General features: G+C 37.6%; 1 protein-coding gene across 2 annotated transcripts in view; it reads left to right on the top strand.

Moving 5' to 3' along the window:
* The window catches only part of AK5 (adenylate kinase 5), a 279,688-nt gene that overhangs the window by 50,167 nt on the left and 205,673 nt on the right, over positions 1 to 23,848 (top strand). For both annotated transcript variants that reach the window (XM_001168689.8, XM_054667372.2), the window contains exon 6: positions 8,382 to 8,573. In XM_001168689.8, coding sequence (XP_001168689.2) covers positions 8,382 to 8,573 — 192 coding nt within the window. The remainder of the gene's footprint in view (positions 1 to 8,381; positions 8,574 to 23,848) is intronic.

Below are 23,848 nucleotides of genomic sequence, written 5' to 3'. Positions count from 1 at the left end.
CTCAGGGGACCCTCCCACCTTAGCCTCTTGAGTAGGTAGGACTACAGAGCACTATCATGTCCCACTGAAATCTGTTCATTTTATATAACATTTCCAAATTGTTTTCATAAAGTTATTCTTAATATCCTCTTTTAGCATCTTAAACTTTATAGAATATTTAGAGATTCATTTATTTTTATTTGCAATATTATTTGTGCCTTTTCTCTTTTTCTTCATTAGTTTTACCAGGGATTATCAATTTTATTAGTCTTTTCAAAGAACCAACCCTGTAGCTATAATATGCTTATTTTATATTTTATTAATTTCTACTCTTTATCTTTTCTTCTTTCTACTTTTTAGTAGACCTTAAAAGGTCTAAATTTTTCTTTTTTTTTTTTTTTTACCATTTTGACACAGATAGATCACTGATTTCAACCTTGCAAATGTTTTAGAATGTCACAATTTTGTTATAATTTAATATAAAATATTATTTTTTGCCATTGTGATTTTTCAACCCAGGAAATATATTATTAGTGTGTCATTTAATTTCTATACATGGGGATTTTCTAGTTATATTTTTATTATTTATTTATTTATTTATTTATTTTTATTATTTATGCAGAGCTTATTTCTACTATAGCCATTGATGATTATATGATTTCAATCATTTCAAACTTGTTGAGGCTTCCTTTATGGCTCAGAATATATTCAACTTTTATGACAACTTCTCTGTGTGTTTTTGAAGACTTTATCCTCAACTGGATGGTTGCAGCGTTATAAATAAATGTTGGTTTGTTAATTGTGTTGAAATATTCTATGCTCTAACTGATTTTTTTGCTACTTATTCTATCAGTTGCTCAGAAAGATATATTAAAATTTGCTACTATGATTGTGGATTTGTGACTTTCTCCTTTTAGTTCTGTTCAAGTTCGGCTTTAAATACTTTGAGCTAGCTTACTAGATCATGCAAATTAAAAGTTATTGTTTCTTCCTGGATAATTAAACCTTTTATCATAATGACATGGCACTCTTTAGCTCTAGGTAATACTTTTCTCCCTACAGTCTACTGCTGTGTTTGATATTTGTATAGTTTTACGAGCTTTCTGTTGTTTACTGTCTTCATGGTATGTTTTCTCATCCTTTTACCTTTAGCTTTTTCGCCTCTTTAAAGTGTACTCTGTATCAAACACCTCTGAGGCCCCACCTTATAACCTCTGAGTCCACCTTTTACTTAGCCGTTTTTGCTGTGACTAGCTTTGTGCCGGTGTAATGCGCAGAAACTCATGGTGTATGTTTGGCTTTCTGCCCTGAGGCACACATGCACAGGAGAACTCAGCCTAAGACACTCTTATGAAGAGCAAGTAGTTGAGTTTTGTTTTTGTTTTTATCCAGTTCATATTTTTTTAATTAAAATATTTATTCTGTTCAAATCTAATGTAATTACTTATATACTTGGGTTTAAATCCAGTATTTTACAATTTACCTTCTATTTGTTCCACTTGTTTTGTGTTTCTTTCCGCCTTTCTTACTTTTTTTGAATTAAGCAATTTTTATTTTTAAATCTCCACCCCCCCATGCCAGTTGATTGTATCTTATGTGACAACTTTTTTTGTGATTATTCTAGAGCAGGGGTCAGCAAACTATGGCCCATGTGCCAAGTCCTACTGGCTGCCTATCCTCGTAAATAAGTTTTATTGGAACACAGCCATGCCCATTATTTTGCTTATTGTCTGTGCTACTTGCACGCTACAAGACCATATGGCCGGCAAAGCCTGAAATATTTGCCATCTGGTCCTTTACAGAAAGAGTTTACCCACTCCTCTTCTAGAAATTATGGCATATTATCATTAACTAACTTATTAATGTCTCATAGAAATCAGTACTTTTACAGTGGTAAAGGTACAATTCCTGAACAAGTAAAAGATTTTAGAACAGTTGAACTTCATTTACTGCCTCATGATTTATGTACTATCTTTATTTGTAAATACTACAAGATACTTTTACTATTCTTTTATATGGTTAATATTTATTTAGGTTTACCTACATATTTACCATTTTCATTGCCCTTCATTCATTCTTCTGGGCCAACTTTCTATCCTGGATCATTTTTCTTCTACCTAAAGAATACTCTGTGATGTTTTAATTACTATAGAATTTCTGATGACAAATTCTCTCAGTTTTTGTTTGTTTGGAAATGCTGTATTTAGTCTTCAGTTTTGAAAGATTTTTTTGCTGGATATAAAAATGTAGGTTGGCAGTTATTATATATCAACACTTTAAAAAAATAGTGTCATTGTTTTCTGACTTTCATTGTTTCTTTTGAAAATTTAGCTGTCAGTCTAATTGTTGCTTCTCTGAAAGTAATCTCTCATTTCTTTTTTGGCTGCTTTAAAGATATTTTTTGGTCTGTCTAGGTTTTCAATTTTACTATGATGTGCTTAGATCTGAGTTTTCTGTTTATTATTGTTGGTTTTTGTATTGCTTCTTGGATCTGTGACTTGATGGCTTTTGTCAGTTTGGAAAATTCTTAGGTATTATATTTTCAAATATTGCTTCTTCATTTTCTCTCCTTTTCTAGAGCCTTCTAACCATGTCTCAGGTGTCTCTTTTGCTCCTTTCCATATTTTTTCTACCTTTTTCTTCTTTTGCTTCATTCTGGATTATTTTCTTCTGACCTGTCCTTTTTGTTCTCTTTTCATTTGTCTCTGTTAAACACATTCAACCACCTTAACGCAATAAGAGTTTGAGAGTATCCTAAATGAAATTTAGTTATCTAAGGGTGGTTCACACATACTCTGATGGTATACCATTTTGGAGTCCAACAAAAGCCTGGGGGTGGGGTTTGGTGTGGTTACTTTCTAGAGCCTCTTCCCCTGGGTGGGCCCCATATACCACTTTTTGTCCCCTAACCCTGTGGTCTGTTGAAAGCTCTGCCCAGAAATTATCTCCATGTTAAATGATAGCGAAGTCCAGTTGTCTGTCTTTTTTCCTTTTTTTAGAAAGTTTTTGTTTCAACTGTGATTTTCTCTTTTCTTTAGTACTTTACTTTCTGGTTTCTGACCGTTCAGCTTATCTGAATTATGGAGTCTAGACCTTCTAACACTTCTTCATAAAGAATAGGGCAGTCAAAAGTACTGACAGTTAAGAACAAGGAGCATTAAAATGAGCTCACTTTGCAGTCTGACACAATGAATATGTCTTTGCTTATACAAAGGCAGTCACAGGTTCTTTTAACAGAACAGTCATTCAAGTAAAGGCTTTAAAAATGGACAGAGGAAGATTGAGTTGTCTGTGTAATGAAAGAAGAAAAAAAGACTGAATTTGTTGATTCCACAGGAGAAACAATATCAATAATTTGAAAGTTTACTTCCGTGTAGACAAAAGTGATGCCTCAGTTTTTTTGGGTTTTTTTTTTTTTGTAACTTATTTATTCACTCATTCAATCAGCACATATTTTTTGAGAACATACGCTAAGGAAAAGGATGCAAAGGATCTTGTGACCACTGTTTTGTTTGCTGATACTTCTCAACATTTCACAGTGAATTTCTTAAAAACTTTCTGGGGTCTTCACATCTTTTAAAATAGAATGATGTCTGCTACTAAAGTTTTGGGAAAACATAAACAATTTAAGTATATTTTCCCTTTAAAATGGAGCACTATTGGAGAACATCAGGCCATAATGTATGCAGGGGTTACAAGGAATCCCATGAGCATCCTTATGGCTGGGGTGGAGCAGTCAGCTGATTACGCCTACCCGCTGTGGTGATCTTGGCTATTTTGTATTTTAATTTTTTTTATTCCCAGTCATATGTTAATTATCTATTTATCCAGGCCTAAAAACAGTGGAAATTTACTTCTCACAGTTCTGGAGGCTAGGAAGTGCAAGATCAAGGCACTGGCATATTTGGTGTCTAGTGAGGGCCTGCTTCCTGGTTCATAGCGGTCTTTTCTCTGTGCACTCACATGGTGAAAGGGACAGGGAATCTCTGGTTTCTATCTTATGAGGGCACCAATCTCATTCATGCTTTTTTATTTATTTGTGTATTCATTGTATGTTTTTTGGTTTGAGGTTACCATGAGGCTTGCACATACTATCTTATAACCCTTTTTTTTTTTTTTTTTGAGATGGAGTCTCACTCTGTTGCCAGGCTGGAGTGCAGTGGCGTGATCTCATCTCACTGCAACCTCCGCCTCCCGGGTTCAAGTGATTCTCCTGCCTCGGCCTCCCGAGTAGCTGGGACTACAGGCGTGTGCCACCACGCCCAGCTACTTTTTGTAATTTTAGTGGAGACAGGGTTTCACCATGTTGGTCAGGATGGTCTCGATCTCTTAACCTCATGATCTGCCCACCTCAGCCTCCCAAAGTGCTAGGATTACAGGCATGAGCCACTGCACCTGGCCATAACCCATATTTTAATCTGATAACAACACTGTTTGCATAAACAAACAAGCAAGCAAAAAGACAACTAATAAAAACTCTATGCCTTAACTTCATCCCATTTTTAAACTTTTTTGTTGTTTTTATTTATATCTTATGTCTTGTAAAGTTATCATCGTTATTATTTTTGACTGGTGCATCATTTAGTCTTTCTACTTAGGATAAAAGTAGCTTACACACTACAGCTACAGTATTATAATATTCTGTGGTTTTTTTGTGTGTGTGTACTTACTATTGCCAGTGAGTTTTCTACCTTCATATGATTTCTTATTGCTCATTAACTAACTTTTCTTTCTGGTTGAAGTACTCCCTTTAGCATTTCTTGTAGGACAGGTCTGGTGTTGATGAAATCTCTCAGCTTTTGTTTGTCTGGGAAAGTCTTTATTTCTCCTTCATGTTTGAAGGATATTTTTGCTGGATATGCTATTCCAGGGTAATGGTATTTTTTTCCTTCAGCATTTTAAATATGTCATGCTACTCTCTCCTGGCCTGTAAGGTTTCCACTGAACTAGTCATATGGCATTAATTTATACCAAGGAAAGACAGCAAATTAATCACAGTTATAACATTAAATAGCTTAGCAGATTCATTTCAAGGTCATCTTTTTCAGGCCTGAAGTTGCATTTATTGATCAAAAATCTTATGTATTCCACTCAATTTTTCTGTAAACCTAAAACTGCTTGGAAAAAGTCTAACTAAAAACATACATAAACAAAATGCAATTTTATTCAAAGTATTATAAAACCACATAAATTTCAAGCTGTCGCTAGTGTTTCAAAAGCCAATACCTGTAGTAAAAGACAAAATATAGTGATGATTGTAATTGTTGTAGTAATCCCACATAGGTAGAAGGCTATCCATGGCCTTACTGTGTCAAGGAAAGAGAAGCACTTACATTAACAGACTAAAATAAACACAAAATGTATTAAAGTAAAACATTTCAGTGCAAAATGCAAAAATTTAAAAATGCAAGTTTTTATCTGCATTCAATGCTGAGTTAGAAGTTTTTTCTTATATTTTAATATGCGTTATCACCAAACCAAGCACAATATATCATTTTGTTTGTCAAAAAAATTTCTTATGTAATTTATTTAAAGTAAATTTTAAATTATATCTTTTATTATAGTGGCTGAAGCTGGATGTTACTGATAATTATGTTAACTATGAATTTTATAACATAATATTTGATAAAAATAAAAGCTTTAACTTCAGGTAATCTCTTTATCATATGTCATACAAATACTACAAGTGATTCTCTAATTTTTTAAGGTTTCTCAAAAATGATTTGCATGTTGTTTAAAAATTGGGAAATACTAACTTCTGAGTTGGGAGTTTATTCCTTACTTTGCAGTGGGGAAAACTGAGGTTCAAAGGGATTGAACAATTTGCACAAGGACAAACAACGAATAGAAGGCAGATTCTAGATTCAAACTCAGTATTGTCTGATTCTACAATCCATGCTCCTAATCACCTTTCCTAGCATACGCCTGTGCTTACACAGTGGCAATGAGAATTGAAGACGAGACGCCTGAACAATGTTTTCTTTTTCTTTTTCTTTTTTTTTTTTTTTTTGAGACAGAGTCTTGCTCTGGTCACCCAGGCTGGAGTGCAATGGCACGATCTCAGCTCACTGCAACCTCCGCTTCCCGGGTTCAAGTGATTCTCCTGTCTCAGTGTCCTGAGTAGCTGGGACTACAGGCACATGCCACCGCACCCGGCTAATTTTTTTATTTTTAGTAGAGACGGGGTTTTGCCATTTTGGCCAGACTGGTCTCGAACTCCTGACCTCATGATCTGCCTGCCTCAGCTTCCCAAAGTGCTGGGATTACAGGCATGAGCCAATGCACCTGGCCATTTGAACAGTGTTTTAAAGACAAAATCAATAGGCAACAGTGATAACTTGGATAGATAGAAGTTTAGATGGGTAAGGGTTAGAATAGATACTAAGTCTTCTAGCTAAGAGATTTAGGAAAGGAGTGTTGCTACAATAAAAATAAATAAGTTGAGGTTTTATTTAGGTGGGAAGTTGCTGAGATTAATTTTTGGTCTTGCTGAGTCACAGGTAACATTCAGATGTAAATAGAGCTGTCACATAGACATTTGAAAACATAGAACTGGGTACTATTGAAAGTCAGTGCTGACAGTGTAGATTTGAACTTTATCAGCAAAAGGTAGTGGTTGAAACCAAAACAGTGGAAGGGCACTGAAAGAGTGAGAACCTGGAGAGGGAAGAGTATGATCTAAGCCTTGGAAAACACCCCCACTTCAGGGATCTGAGGAGGAACAAATGTGAGCAGAGGACAAAACAATAAAATAAAAAATAAGAAGTTAAAGGAGAACCAGGACCACATAGAATCATGAAAACTAAGAGATAGTAAATGTGGCTAAAATGTATTGAGCACCTGCCATGAAACATACATGCTGTGTATTTTATATTATTTAATCTTCATAATAACTCAAGGAGGTAGGTTCCTGTATCTCTATTGACAGATAAGGACATAGAGGTTTAGCAAGATTAAATTATGTGCCTGTCGTTCAGCTAGTAAGTCCTGGGGCAAAAAAACTGGAATCCATGTCTTCCAGCCTCCCAAGTCCATTTTTTAACTAGTGGTCTCCAGAGTGCACAAAGCAAACCACTGTGATATGGGAAAAAAATCATTAAAATTACAATAATAGAATCCCATCCTTTAAAAATTGTATTTTCATATATATATTTTACAATGTGCATTCTGCACTAGTATAGTAATACATGCATATCATATGTACATGCATAATTTGTAAATTAATAAGTAATTGCGGTGTATGCTTAAAACATTTACTAATGTGAAGAGGCAGTAAAACACTTTGGAGATTATTGCTTCAAACCACTATGCAAACTGTCTTTTTGCCTCGTCCCATTCTCAGTTATAAGCTGCATTCACTTCATGTAGTCGTGCTATGTTTTAAATGCAATGCTAGTTCTAATTTAGTTAAATAGAAACTTTTTACTTCATAGGTTCTTTTCATCCTACTTCTTAGTATTTTCTGAAATTTATGAAGACCTTTGGGCCTTTTAGTGCTTTGTGATAGTGAAAGGAACAGAGGCCTTAGACCAGACAGACTTGAGTTCAAACATTAACTTTTACTTTACTGACCATGTGATCTCAGACAAGTACTTAATTTCTCAGAGCCTCAGCTCATCTATGAAATGGAGATAACATTTACCTTGCAGATTGTTGTAAAATTTAGCAATATCTTTTTTTTTTTTTTTTGAGATGGAGTCTTGCTCTGTCACCCAGGCTGGAGTGCAATGGCACAGTCTCAGCTCACTGCAACCTCCACCTCCCAGGTTCAAGCAATTCTCTTGCCTTAGACTCCTGAGTAGCTGGGATTACAGGTGCGTGCCACCACCTGTAGAGACGGTTTCACCATGTTGGTCAGTCTGGTATTGAACTCCTGACCTCATGATTCTCCCGCCTCAGCCTCCCAAAGTGCTGAAATTACAGGTGTGAGCCACCACGCCCAGCCAGCAATATCTTAAGGAAACAGCATTGGGCCTGGCATACAGTAGATAATTTTTAAATGGCACCAAATAGTAATAATAACAATAGTACTTGTTTGCTGCAGAGAACATCTGTGGCCCAGTAGTTCCTCCCATCTAAAATCAAGTTGCATATATAATATTTTTAGCAAAGTTTGGCTGAGACTGTTCTTAATTCAACTTGGAAACTTATTTGAGCATATATAAAAAGTGTTGGCTACTGCATATGGCCACATGAGTTAGAGAATGCTATTTACATGGACTACAGTGGGAATGGCTGCTCCTGGCCTTGGGTAGAGCAGCAGCCCTGGAAATACACTGTCAAAAACATAGAGGGCCAAATATATGGCAGCCTCCACAGAACAAAAGGAAATGAATGCAGCTGCCCACACATGCATTAGTTGGTATGTTGAATGCCTCTCTATTTGTTGATGCTCTCCACAGATCTGTACCCCCGATTTGGTGGTATTCCTGGCTTGTGCTAATCAGAGACTCAAAGAAAGATTACTGAAGCGTGCAGAACAGCAGGGCCGACCAGACGACAATGTAAAAGCTACCCAAAGGAGACTAATGAACTTCAAGCAGAATGCTGCTCCATTGGTTAAATACTTCCAGGAAAAGGGGCTCATCATGACAGTAAGTTAGCTCGACTTTTACAAGTCCAATACAAGAGCGCTCTTTCAGATTTCTCATTAGCCCATGTTCTCATGTAGAAATCCTCTTTACCTTAAAAAGTGGCTTTTGGGGGGTACAGAACCAATGGAAAAAAATGTATCATTTTGACCTGATTTGCCTTTTTAAGCCATCATGTTTTTTAAAAAAACTTTCATTTTAATTTAGTTGATTTTTATGAAAGAAGATAAATTTTAACCTTGGCCAAAATTCTGTAGTCCTCAAGTAAAAAAGTGTTTTAAAGTAACTGTCTGGGTGATTGTAAGCAATATTTGTCCAGTCTCTCCACTCTTCTGTCTGTCTTTGGAAGCCTAACAAGATTGATAGACTTATAACCACACAGTTGATGTGGGTTTATAATAGATTTAAGCGTTGTTTGTCATAATGTACTACATAAAGAAATGAGATTCTGACTTCACAGAAAAAGTTTCCTAAGGGTTTGACTTGTCATAAAGAAGTGATAATGTATCAAAATGGGAGGTAGTCACCCTTCTGCTCCTTTGATACAATGCAAATATTAATGTTTTCCTAAATTTTTAGTTTGTTTTATGGCTAATGATATTCAATGTGCCAATGAAAGATGACACTGAATCATTAGTTTGTACAGTTTTTAGAATCTAGAACATTAGAGGTGAAGGTTCAGCTAAATTTATGATAATCACAACATCAGATTCCAGCATTAAAGCGTAGAGGAGACAAAGAGGATAATGGGTCATCTGAAGAAAGCACTTTCTGCAAGAGGACACTAAAACCACAGCAGCTGCTTGACAGCTAGATGGTGGCAGACCTTGGCAGAATCCTCATCTCAGCCCTCGGGCCCGGGCCAGTGGACCAAAGAGTTTTGTGTAATTGGGTTACAAGCCTCTGTAGAGAATCTAATCAAAGCGATCCATGCCCATCCCAATAAAAAGCACATAAAGACTTTTTTTCACAAATTTTAGGTAAATCAGCTGAAGCCCATCCAGAGAGCTCCTGTGATCTTGACAATTCCTGGGTTAAAACTCTCTTCATTAGACTAGGATGCCCTTAGGCCTGAAAGAGACAGACATGACATTTGAAGAAGAATTTCTTTGCAATCTTTTTAGCACCATAAAGAAATATTTAACGTGATTTGCTCTTTGAGTCAAAGTTGTCATGTCGCAGAGTTGTAAATCTGATCTGGAAATTGTTCACAATGCCAGGGTTCATATTTTGATCTAAAGCAGGCATTGAGTAATTGAAAAGATTTGGGAAAATCAGGGTGGATGCTTCTGTGGCTATGTTTTGTTGGGGTTATTGTTTGGTTTTTGTTTTGTTTTGTTTTGTTTTTTTGAGTTGGAGTCTTGCTCTGTCGCCTGGGCTGGAGTGCAATGGCGTGATCTCAGCTTACTGCAACCTCCACCTCCCGGGTTCAAGCGATTCCCCTACCTCAGCCTCCCAAGTAGCTGGGATTACAGGTGCACGCCACCATGCCCAGCTAAATTTTTGTATTTTTAGTAGAGATGGGGTTTCACCATGTTGGCCAGGCTGGTCTTGAACTCCTGACCTCATGATCTGCCCACCTTGGCCTCCCAAAGTGCTAGGATTACAGGCCGTTGTTTGTTTTTCTCACCAGTTACCAACACTAACTTCCACATTGTATCATAAAAAAAGAAATTTGCCCTACAAACCAAACCCCAACTGTAAGGTGCAGGGCCAGATTTAATTGATGTTTGTAAGGCTCAAAGGTGTTACCAGAGTGTCTCTGATTACTCCCTGCTTGTCACATTCGTCATCACAAGCAGAGCAGATTTCTCAAATGAATGCGGAGTGGATATTGTTAATTTACTAATATTTTGCATGGAGGTGAAATGCCATTGCCTCTAATTGAGGGAGTCAATAACAATGTGGATGACAGCCTGTAACCTCACTGCTAAAACCAAATGAGCTTTAAGATAAATGCTTCTAATTACTGACAGAAAACTTGCCTAGTAAAGTCGCCTTTTGGAAAGCAATGAATGCAAACACAGGCTAAGCTCTGGGGAATATAATTTGAAAAAATTTGACAAAGAAGCAAAACATGTGTCCTCTTTTAGAACCTGGATCATAGTTTACTGCTGGAATTAAAATATATTTGGTGACACTTCTGCTTTTAAAGATGAGTTAAATAACAAAAATGATCATTTGTATTAATAATAAGCATGTTAAGATTTTAATAAAAATCTGGGGGTTAATAGATCAAACCCAAATATTTCCTTTTCTCTGTAGTTTTTTTTTTCCTTTTCTCCCACCTGCCCCTCCTGATTCATTCATTACTCATTCAGTAAATATTTACTGAAAACCAGGATACTCTGCTAGGGGACGGGGTGCAGAGCTAAATAAACAAAGGGTAAGGATCTTTATTTTGGCACTGACATATTGCAGACACCTAGAACAGTACCTTCTCACTATATAGTAAGCTCCAGGAAATGAACAGAGCTTGCAGTGTGTGGAGAAAGAGACATTAAGCAATCAGTTATTAAGTGTGATGACTGTTGAGTTATGTGTGATAATTGTGATGGATTATTAAGTGTGAAAATGTGCAGGGTGTCCTCACATATGTCATGCACTGTTTTAGGGATTGGGATTCCCTGTGATGAATAGAATAGACTGTCTCCACACTCCAATAGCATTAATCACTTATCTCTGCACAAAGTTCTTAAGGGCCACAGAGACCATGTCCCTGTTTAGTCCAGTTGAGAAACTTCATGTTGGTACCCCTCTTCTCTGGGGCTTTGGTGTCTGAATCCTGTCACTTGGAATCTCAGTTCCATTGCCATTTAATAATTTCATGATGCCCTACAAGGTATAGCCTCTAGGACTTGATCTCTCTGTCTCTAAATTGGAGACAGTGTTACCTACCTCATAATATTGTTGTGTGGGTGAAATGAGAGAATATGTGTAACATGGTAGATGATGGTAATGCAGAGAGCGTGTTTTAAGATGCTCCATGCAGCCGCTTTGCCTGATTCAGATTCCAGCTGCACCACCTACCACCTGTGTGACTTCCTGCAGGTTACTTATCTGCTCTGCAACTCGTATGCCTTACCTGTAAAATAGGTATAATCATCAATCCTGCCTCAGTGTGATTATGAGGAGTAAATGGATGTCAAGAGCTTAAAACGGTGTCTAGAATGTTTTAAGGGTAAATGACATGATTGATATTATTGTACAGTTTTTATATTTCTTTGTCTTTCTTCCTTCCCCAACAAATGCTCATCTTTTAGAATCTACAGTAACCACTAGCAATTCTGTGCCCTTTGAGGGAACTCTGTTGCCTTTTCTCCAATACATAGGTTATTGAAGAAATCCAAAATGAATAGGTTGTAAAAACTTTAGACATAATTCACCTTTTTCTTTAAAAGTGTCTATTAATGAGTTATAAGTTTGACTCAGTGTCTTCTTTAGATTCTACATTGTCCGTGTAATCAAGCTACATAGTGGCTGTGTCTGAATAGTAACAGACATCATTCCACTCTTTTCTTTTTTACCTCATTGACTATATCTGTTGGCATATTTGACTAGAGAACAAACCCAGTTTGACTGAAAAGAAAGCCTAATCAGATTAGCCAAGAAAAACATGCTGTTGCTTGAATACTGTATCTTACTGACATAGTTCCCATTACATGGACTTCTTCATTTTTGTTCTTGTATTATACATGTCCATATGCAGTCATGTGTGCAAATATGAATGAAAATAATATGAAATCTTAAGGCTAGTATATTAGAAACTTCTTCATAGAACTTTCTCAGACATATTTATATGTTGTCTTTAACTTACCCTGAGGTTGGATGTAATTTCTCAATACATCTTTTACTGCTTTATGCTTGTGATTAAAGATTAGGATGCTGTGAGTTCCCAATGTTTGGCAGAAGATTTTTCTTGTAGTTAGTTTAGATATTGCTGGATCAAGGAAAGCTACTTTTACTATTGCTGAGTAAGCTGTGTCTCTTGACATTTTGGAGCACTTGGACTTGAAACTGTATAACTCTTGAATAATAATTTCCCTTTTATAGATTTTTACAGTTCCAAAAAATGTCTGTTTCATGATAATTTTTAATCTTTCTTGTAAAAGTTTTTTTTCAACTAGTCTTCATTTCCATCAGTCTCACCAAGTTGGAACACTTTTTTTCTTTTTTTTAAATTTATATTTATTGTACATGAATAAGTTCTTTAGTGGTGATTTCTGAGATTTTAGTGTGCCCATCACCTAAGCAGTATTTACTGTACCCAGTGTGTAGTCTTTGATCCCTCATCCCCCTCAGGAACCCTTTTCTAAGAAACAGAATTAATTAAGACAAGTCAAGTTTTTGTAAGTTTGATGAACTTTTTAAAAAATATATGCAATTTTGTTTATTTTTAAAGAAAAAGGTCTTCTTAAATTGTGCGGGAAAAGAAAGCTGAGATGCAATGTATATGTTATTTTTTCCAAAATGCATTCAAAACTTTGTGCCATTAGATGTTCTATTCAGCCAGAAAAACATGGATTTCACCAGGGAAATGGATATACACTTGTGTGCATTGAAAAAATGCTACTGAATATTGGTAATAATCATTAAAATCCATATTTAGCTTTAGACTGTGAAGTAAACAAATAGTCATTTTCCTTCTGGACTTTTTGTAGGAGTATAACTTGAAATCAGAGGTAAGCTGTGGTCACAGGATGTATGAAGAGGCCTACTAATTCATACGCAGGTTTACCAACTAAATCTCTTCAGCTGGGAAAGGCAGAGGCTGAAAAAAGGTTAAAATCAGGATTATTTATTGTTCACCAATACCAGGTTTCCTGGGAAGTGGTCAAGGAATGTGGGAAGGGCTACACTGGTATTTAGCAAGGCTGTATAGACCAATGTTTCCCTAATTTTAGTACTTACTAGACCAGAAAAAATATTTTTTAAGTAGGGGTGAGATTACTTTTTAATTTTACGAAGTGAAGGCATTAGAAAAAAACTCCCAATACTTGCCTTATTTTTCTAATTTTGCTGTGGATTGGGAAACACTCATCACAAACCAGCATCAGTGCTGGGAAACGACTGACATAGAGAGCACAGGCCTGTCAAACTACACCATTGTTTATTACCAGACATTGTCCCCAAGTCCCAGATAACCCCATTCACACTACAATTGCTTCATTTGCCCCATATCACTTCCTTCAAATTTGAGAATCCCCGCATTATGCATTTCAAATTTACCACTGAAACTATGCACAGTTGACCCTTGAATAACGCAAGGATTGGGGTGCCAGCTCCCATGCAACTGAAAATCCATGTATAACTTTGACTCCCCACAAATAGAACTACTACTAATAGCCTACTGTCAACCAGAGCCTTATCAATAACATAAACAGCTGATTAACACATATTTTGTATGTTATACGTATTATATACTGATTCTTACCATAAAGTAAGATAGAGAAAAGAAAATATTATTAAGAAAGTCACAAGCAAAAGAAAATATATTTATTATTCATTAAGTGGAAATGCATCATCATAAAGTTCTTCATTCTTGTTATCTTCACACTGAGTAGACTGAGGAGGAGGAGGAAGAAGAGGGGTTGGTGCTTCTGTCTCAGAGTGGCAGAGGTGGACCAAAGTGGACCATGCCCTTCAAACCCCTGTCGTGAAGGATCCACTGTAATTCCCATCCCATCAGATACTCCTAGCCAAAGGAAAAATAAGTAGGAGTAGTAAAAGTTAATTTAGAGAGAACTGCTGAATAATTATTTGTTAACTGACTTCACATTTCATAGGAACCAACACTAACATTTAAAGTATAATAATACATTTATCCCTAAACTCTCGACGTACAGCCATTGGTTAATTATCACCAACTCCACTTAGCATCACTGCACATATGGTGGAAATGGAAAGAAAAATAACCCAAAGGAGAAAAGAATTTTTTTGTGGGGGATAGGGTCTGGCTCTGTTGCCCAGGCTGAAGCGCAGTGGCGTGACCTCAGCTCACTGCAACCTCTGCCTCCCAGGTTCAAGCCATCCTCCCACCTTTGCCTCCCAAGTAGCTGGAACTACAGGTGTATGCCACCATGCCCACCTAATTTTTCATATGTTTTGTAGAGACAGGGTCTCACTTTGTCCCTCAGGCTGGTCTCGGACTCCTGAGCTAAAGCAATCCACCCACCTCAGCCTCCCAAAATGCTGGGACTACAGGATGAGCCACCACACCCAGCCAGGAGAAAAGAAAACTAAACAGCATAAACACTTATCAGCAACCCACCTAAACATAAGAAAAGCAAACAAACATTTGATAACAACTTGCCCAAACAAACCCATTCTCCTAAAATTACTAGGAAAAAAATTCTGTTACAGCTTCTCAATAGGTAAGGGGTTGATGAGTTTGTAATGTGTGACATAATGAAGCTGTATTTCCTTTGAGTACCATCACTTATATCCTGTTTGAGCATCCATTGTCATATAACCAAAAGCTCCCACTAATTCCTATTTCTGGATTTAGTGACTAAGAAAATAGTCGAGGAAGGGTTTTTAAAGGTTAATAGGAAAGGCCATGGAAGTATTCTGGAAGATATTTACTTAGGTGACAATGATATCTATATTCACATGGATATATGGTCCCCTAAATTGCTTTTCAGTTGCCAGAGTGTGTTTAAATTAAGTAAACAGTGCCTTCTGGCACAAAACCTGCTGCTGATAGAACCTCAGTGAGAGCCCTGAAGCAACATGAGAAATACCGTATCCATTTTTGACTGGAATAAAGAGCAGCTTAAAAGGAATCATATCCTCTGGGCAACAAGCACTTATCAAATCTTAACTGTGTGTAGAGCTGCCAAGATGGTGCCACTCTCAGAAAAGTCCTGTTGCTTCCCTAAGGAGCTTGCCATCTCTGGGGATTACCCAGTGTTGCCCACTTAATTTACCTATTTACATACCTATCTGTAATTTTGGTTTTAAAATATCCAGAACTAAATTGAAAAGTGAATCTGATTACTTTCATATACTGTCATTATTGTGGGCTCTAAAACCTAAAATACCGTGATCACAATTTCTCTTTCAATCTTTTGGATAGAAAGGAAAATAAAAGCACAGAGATAAAGCCATTTGCTCACAAAATGGCAACCCGCATATAGCAAAGTATATCATCCACTGTCCTGGGCAGCAAATTCTGCTGGTTCCTGAACAGCATCAAAACAACAGGAAGAACAAGCAGATACCACATTTATAGCTCATCCTGGCAATCTGTCTCTGTCATAAGCAACGCCCTGACTCACAACTTTTCCATCCCCAAAGCTCCCTCACTTCCAGTCGTCTTCACACCCCGTAGACAGAAAGCAAACCAAATGACTCAGCAAATGCCTCTCTCTCGAGGTTGGAAACTGCTGCTGATTATATGGCAGTCCTACTGTCAGCATCGGATGAGAAGAGCTCTTGCACCAAAAATGCAATATTTTATTGTGATGTTTTATACAGGTATTAACAGGAAAAATAAGGAAGAACTTTAAAAATGAACAACTTCCTCCCCCAACAGAATGTAAAATATTTTTCTGTTGATTTTATTATTACCGACACTCATAAAACAGGGTCTGAAGAGCCCCATGAACAATTTTTTAATCATCTTAAGTAAAAAGCAAGGCTCTCACATGATAACTATAAAACAAATAATGTGGACAAAATCGAGATAATTCAAGTGAAGACATTTGGAGGTTCACATTAAGAAAATTCTGTGTGTTCTCACTGTTCAATTCCCACCTATGAGTGAGTTTTGTCCTTGCGATAGTTTGCTGAGAATGATGGTTTCCAGCTTCATCCGTGTCCCTACAAAGGACATGAACTCATCATTTTTTATGGCTGCATAGTAACATGGCACATGTATACATATGTAACAAACCTGCATGTTGTGCACATGTACCCTAAAACTTAAAGTATAATAAAAAAAAAAATTCTGATTCCAAGAACTGTTACTGACAGGTCTATCTACAAATACTCTAGTTAAGGTCTGTGCTGTTTCTATGGGACTGTCTTCAACAATAGCTTGTCTTTTTAATTTTTTTAAAGCAAAAGAAAACAAATTACTAAATAGTTGGTAGCTGAATGTCATGTCATACTAACAACTTCCTATAAACTGCTGTTTCAACCCTACAGGTTCTATATGTATACACACCCACACACCCACACACCCACACCCACACACATATTTTTAGCTGGTTGATTCTCCAGGAGACACTCTGTGATCAGAACAATAATGCTGACAATAATGTCAACAAATATTCCAGACTTCAGAGTTAGGTCTTCATTTACTTTGAAATGTTTTACTAAGACTTACTGAGAACATGTGTAAGAAAATAATACTTTTGGTAATGTCCCTAGACTAAATTTTTTTCAGGTTTAAGGCCAAACTAATTGGAATTAATCAATATCTTTTAAAGAGACCTGGCACTATAGTTAAATTAAATGTCCCCCCCCCAAAAAAAGAAGACAAAATAAAAGAAAAAGAATAAGCATTTAAGGCTTGCCCGTCAGGAAAATACAACAAAATATTATGAATAGATGGTGCCTTAGGAAACAATAGCTAACAATTCCTGAATGCTTAATACGTGCCTAGTACTATTCGGAATGTTTCTGTTCTCACTTATAAGTGGGAGCTAAACATTGAGTACAATTACCTATATAACAAACTTGCACATGTACCTCTGAACCTAAAATAAACATTAAAAAAAACTAAAAAACAAACAGAAAATGTTTCACATACGATAACTCGTTATTTCTCACCTAATCTTGTTGGGGCAGATACTATTATTATCTCCATTTTGTAAATGAGAAAAACGAAAGCACATGAAAGTGTAGCCTACCAGGATCCCACAAGAGCAGTGGAGTCTCAACCCAGATCACACTGCTGGCCCCAAAGGCTGTTTTGTGATCATTCTGTTGTTCGTTCATCAAAATGCTTTCTCCAGGCACTTGTCATTTGACAGGCATCTCTATGCAGCTGTAATCTCTTCATTTCTGTTTTTTAGAAAAGAATAAATGGGAAAATTAATTATATTGGTACATTACATTGAGAAGTTTTTAAAGTAATTTTTGCTAGGTAATAGATGTAAAATAATTAAAATAAATCATAAAATTGATTAAGCACACATTAGAAGTGAAGAAATTATACTACAAATGGCCAATTGTTGGACCTTGTATTTTTGTTTATCTATACTACTATCTCTTTCTTACCTATCTCCTTCTTGCTCAGTCCTACAAATCGAACGTAAAACCAAGGCTTCAGTTCTGGGACAGGCAAAGCACTGTCCTTGTCTCCCTTAAGTCTTACGTTCCATTTCCCCATTATGATAGTCCTTTTATAGTCATTCATTCAAACCATTTTATTGAGGGCCTATGTATTCATGGCACCCTTTTCATCAGACAACAGTGATCCTCCTTTTACTCAACAGCTATCTGTTGACATGCCTGATCATGACATTTTCCCATATCCAGGGTACAACAGCAGGCACTGCAAGGAATACAGAGATGATGTGGAGCCAGATCCTGTCTTCAGGGAGTTTGTGATGCAGGCACAGAGATGATAGAAAGATAAATAACTTGAACTCAGCTGGAGAAGGGGTACGAGCCACCACACCGAAGTAATAGAACAGGCCAGGAAGAATAAAGGGCAGGGAGTGACTTCTTCCTGGAAAGATTAGGGAAGGCTTTCCTGGAAACCTTGACCCTTGAGAGGCAGGAAAGAGTTGGAACCCAGAAATAGGAAAGAAGGGCATGATAAGCAGACACGTGTAGAACAGAGTAGTGAGAAGTAGAAACCAGGGGACAGAGGTGCTGTCATCAAACTGAGCAAGGCACTGAAGTGCTAGGCTAAGGAGGAAGGGTTTTTCTGTTGGCAAGGGCCACACGGAAAGGCTTGGAGCATGGGAGTGACACAGCTAGAAATATTAAGCTGGTAGCTGTGTGTGAAACAGTGAATGGAGGAAGCATCTGGAAGAGGCGTGACAAGGGCCTGGACTGGAATAGTGACTGACACAAGGTTTTATTTCTCCTTAGGGCAGATCGGCAACCATCTGGCATGGATGGCAAACATGGGAGTAATTGAAAAAGTTCTCTGAGGGAAAATAGCACTCAAAAATCACCTGCATCATAGGCGTAACATACATTTTCCCAGTTTAACCATTTTGGTTTACCCTTTGGATAGTGTTCATGGCAAGGCTGAAAGGAAAGGAGATAGGGAAGGAAAGAGAATGTAATCAGGACTCTGACAAGCTAAAGCATTATCAAGTGACATTAAAATCCAAGCAAAGGGAGAGTAGAGTCAGTTGAATCACCAATTTTTCTTTCCACTAATAACTGTTTCAAAATAGTTCATTAAGTAAATTAATGAATTAATTCAATCATTATACATGGAACCATTTATTTTCATGGCAGACAGCCCTGCACATCTTGCAGCAGTGAGGACATAATTCCATTAAAGCACTGTGCAATAATTGGTCTTCACCAAAAATAAAAGGTTTGTTTCATTACAATAAAAGAATAACTGGGCCGGGCGCAGTGGCTCATGTCTGTAATCCCAACACTTTGGGAGGCTGAAACAGGTGGATTGCTTGAGGACAGGAATTGAAGACCAGCCTGGGCAACATGGCAAAACCCCATCTCTACCAAAAATACAAAAAATTAGTTGGGCGTGTTGGTGCACACCTGCAGTCCCGGCTACTTGGGAAGCTGAGGTGGGAGGATCACTTGAGCCCAGGAGGTGGAGGTTGCAATGAGCCATGATTGCAGCACTGCACTCCAACCTGGGCAACAGAGCAAGACCCTGTCTAAATAAATAAATAAATATATGAATAGCTATGGCTTAAATAAACAGGTTTATTTGATGTGTGTAAAAATATGTTCAGAGATGGACGATCTAGGAGTGGTACAGTGACTACATGGTGTCATCAAGGACCCAGGCCCCTTCTGTCTTTCTGTTCCAACATCTTTAATGCTTTCTCATAGTGACAAAATCATCCAGTCTACCTTCCACACAGAAAAAAGGTGAGATAGTAAAGATCTGGGAAGCCACAGCTATTGCCTTTCTTTAGGAAAGCAAAAGCTTTCCCATAAACCCCCTCTCCCTCCCTCATTGACTGGCACCTGTATCTCATTGGTCAGAAGTGGAGCATGTGTTTCCCCTACCTTCAGGGGAAGCTGCAAAATGGAGTTTTTAGCTTTACAACCTCTGATGTAGAAGAAGATAAAGGAGAAAGGAGCTAGAATAAATGAGTGAGCCAACCTACAATAACCACCAAAATGTTAAAAATAATCCTTTTTTCTGTTGGAAAAGATACGTAAAATACATCTGCAAGTAATTCTTTTTTTTTTTTTTTTTTTCTTGAGATGGAGTTTCGCTCTTGTTGCCCAGGCTGGAGTGCAGTGGCGCAATCTCGGCTCACTGCAACCTCTGCCTTCCGGTTTCAAGCAATTCTCCTGCCTCAGCCTCCGAAGTAGCTGGGATTACAGGTGCCTACCACCATGCCCGGCTAATTTTTGTATTTTTAGTAGAGACTGGGTTTCACCATGTTGGGCAGGCTGGTCTCGAATTCCTGACCTTGTGATCCGCCCACCTTGGCCTCCCAAAGTGCTGGAATTAAAGGTGTGAGCCACCATGCCCGGCCCATTTGCAAGCAGTTCTATGAAAAACGGTTAAAATAGAAAATGTGCTTAATAATATTAGCTACTTTTCAGTAAGCACTTTCAATATACCAGACTCCTTATTCATCTTATATCTAATTCTTCCAACAGTGTTTTAAAATTAATGAAAGAAACAGAGGCCCAGAGAGGGTCAGGAACATGCCATAAAGCCTGAAGCCAGTAAACAAGGGAGCTGAGGTTTGAAATAGATTCTATGTTAGAGGATCCCTCAGTTAATGATAGGGAATTCAACCAGAACTTATGTCCAAGTAGAGTTAAACACCCCTCTCAAAACAGCCAGAAAATATATTGATAATGCCTGTTAATGTGAACCTGCAGGTTTTTGCTGTTTGAGAAGCAATGATACCTGTTAAAAGGTGAACTGAGGCACAATAACATTTGAAAGAGTTTATTTGCACAAACAGCGACTGATAAATTGAACAACTCCAAGCTGGAAGTGGTTCAGGAGATCCAACCAGGGAACACCAGGGGAAGGCTTTTCTAGGGCAAACACAGAAGGAAGTAAAGAAAAGAAAATATTTGATTGGTTACTGTTATACAGTTGCCTTATTTGATCTATCTTGCTGGAAAGTCCTTAGTTAAATAAGTTATTTGGCAGCTTCTGATAGGTTAGTCTTAAGTTTCATTTTTTCTTTAATACAGGCATTTACAAGAAGTAGCACAAGTTTGGTTTATGTTTGCAAATTGAGCAAAGTTAAGGTCACTTATGAGACCTAATTGGCTTTATCTGCTCAGAGATTCTTCAAGTCTAGTCTCCATTTTAATTTACCTTTACATACTTAACTATTTTTTTTAAAAAAATAAGAAATTTGTTTCTAAGAGATGTGAAGAACTAACATACTGTATCCAGTGCAGCGCCAACTGATTTACACATTTTTAACTATTTTAATCACTCACCTCTGTCATGTAGGTATTAAAATTATTTAGTGCCAGCCAGGCATGGTGGCTCAAGCCTGTAATCTCAGCACTTTGGGAGGCCAAGGCGGACGGATTGCCTGAGGTCAGGAGTTCAAGACCAGCCCGGCCAACATGGTAAAATCCTGTTTCTACTAAAAATACAAAAATTAGGCAGGCATGGCGTTCCATGCCTGTAATCCCAGCTACTCAGGAGGCTGAGGCAGGAGAATCGCTTGAACCCAGGAGGCTGAGGCGGGAGAATCGCTTGAACCCAGGAGGCGGATGTTGCAGTGAGCCGAAATCGTGCCACTGCACTCCAGCCAGGGCGGTAGAGCGAGACTCCGTCTCAAAAAAAAAAAAGTTATTTAGTGCCTTGTGTGTGCCAGGTGTTTCTATTTAGATTATCTCATTTCAGGTAAAGATAGGGACTTGCTACCTTTTCTCAGATAAACTCTAAACTGTGCAGTCTTACTCTTGCCTCACCCAGTCTGCGTCTCACTCTGACATTACTCCTTGATCCCAGTCTGCCCTGCTTCACCCTTCAGACTCAACTGCTGTTGTCTTCCTCACTATAATGGGCTTCCCTTGTCTGTCTTTTTGCCTCCCACTCAGCTGGCCTCTGGAGGGCCCTTCCCCAGGCACAACTGCAGGATGCTTCCATCTAGTTTAACCCAACCTGGCAGGTGGGACACAGGCAGGTACGCAGACACGCGGCGTGTCTGCCGCTGCTCTGAGGGAGCCCATAGAGAAAAGGGAGGAAAGGAGATCAGTGAGTGGCCTCATTGCATCTGACCATTGTAATGATAGGAGGAAGGATGTACAAAAGGCTGCAAGAGGGAGTAAATTGCACCTGCCTTTCCATGATAACTCTGGTGGGACTGGATGAACTTGACACTCTGGAACAGAGATTATTCCATGCATTCAAGAAGAAATGAGGCATCTGAAATTTCTAAGTGGAGTTACAGCCGTTACCAAGTTCAGGATTGGAAATGGGAGTAAGTGGTGGGAAAGACAGAATCAAGAGATAAGCAGCCAGGGAAGGGAGTGGGGAATAAAATAAATTTTATCTAAACCATTCTAATTTCTTGTTGCTCTCTCCCTGCTCAACAACCCCACTGAGGAATTTAATTTAGCTCAGTATAAAATAATCTACAAATATATTCATTCATCAATTTCTTTTTAGGCAATTATTCTGAGATTTCTAGCTAATGGGGGGGGGTACTGAAAGATGTATGAAAATGTTGATTTTTGGCTTTAAGAGCTCCTATATGAAGTAAGAAAGCCAACTCTGAATTTAAAGGGATGTCTGTGGAAAGGAAGCTTGAATGTGTGTAAGTTGTAATGTGATGCAGGCTATTCTTTTCAGTAGTCCACTTAGTAGGGACTGTGCAGCCAGCGCAGTGCCAGACTGTAGTGGGTGCTTTGAATTATTTGTTAACTTAATGCATACATTAATGAATTGGACTACATCCGTTCATCCTAATAAGCTGAGAGCGAACAAGAACTTGTTTAGACTTCGTTCACTAGGATTGAATAAACAGCTTTTCAGTAATGCTTCAAATTTGAGCTTTCAAAAATTCATGCTTTCCACTGTGGCCTAGTCTCTAACCATTGCCAATTCACAGGTTATTTGAAGGTGTCAGCAACCATGAGAGATTTCTCAGAAAATACCACAGAGTGTTGCTTCAAAGAATTTCCACAATTGCTGTCAAGTTCAAGATCAAGGAGGAAAAATAGAAGTAATAGATTTTTTTGTAAAGAAAAAATCTTGTATCTTACCTGAAAGTTTAATTTCAAAAGATAAATAGTGCGGTGTATTATAAGATATTATTTTTCCTCTATTCTGAAACTTATGCTTAAAATCACTTGATATATACTTGATAATGTTTATTTTTCGTTTTTTTACCAAAGCTTTATTTAGAGTTCATATGTTCATGACAAATGAATTCTAGCAGAAGCCCAAAAAGATGATATGGTCTCATACAACTGAATGATTAATGCAGCAGTAATTTCCAACTAAATTCTGTCTGTCTCAGAAGATTTTGTAAAGCCTTAGGTGAAATCCTTTTGGCTCAGTGAGCAGTTGCTGGATGACTGCAGCGTACTTGTGATTGCTGGCTCATTTCATCGGTTCAATCTGAATTCTTAAAACAATGAAATTTGATATTAAAAATATCAAGTAGTGCATTTTCTAAAATCCCATGGATAGGTAATTCCACAGTTGTACTGCTCCACTTCATATTCTATGAAATGATAGCCCTACTTTAAAATTGTAAGAGAAGAGACAAAACATAGGAAACTTCAGTTATCTCAAATTTTCCTCTCTTACTTGTAGTTGTTCAAAATGGCATTCTCTGCAGCTAAGGACTTTTCCCTCTCCCTGCAGTCCTGATCAACCTCATCACCCTGTCTTGACCTGGATTCTTCTGGGAAGCCACCCTGATGGGGACAGATGCCCCCATTCTGAGGTCCCATAACACCCCATTTTGAGTCCATTCATGGCAATTATGTTATTTTATAATTCTACTTCTTTATGATTCTACCATCTTTCTGCTATAACTTTGTCTTTATAATACCACTGTCTGCTCTCCTTTTTATAATTCTGCTGTCATCATCAATATTTTATTTCCAGCAGCTGGCTTGCAGCCCATAAATTCACCTTCAATATATATTTACTAAATGAATAG

Source organism: Pan troglodytes, chromosome 1 (assembly GCF_028858775.2).
Source record: "Pan troglodytes isolate AG18354 chromosome 1, NHGRI_mPanTro3-v2.0_pri, whole genome shotgun sequence".
In the NCBI taxonomy this organism is placed as follows: Eukaryota; Metazoa; Chordata; class Mammalia; order Primates; family Hominidae; genus Pan; species Pan troglodytes.
Note: the sequence above shows the minus strand (reverse complement) of the source record. Positions and strands in the feature narration are given on the sequence as shown.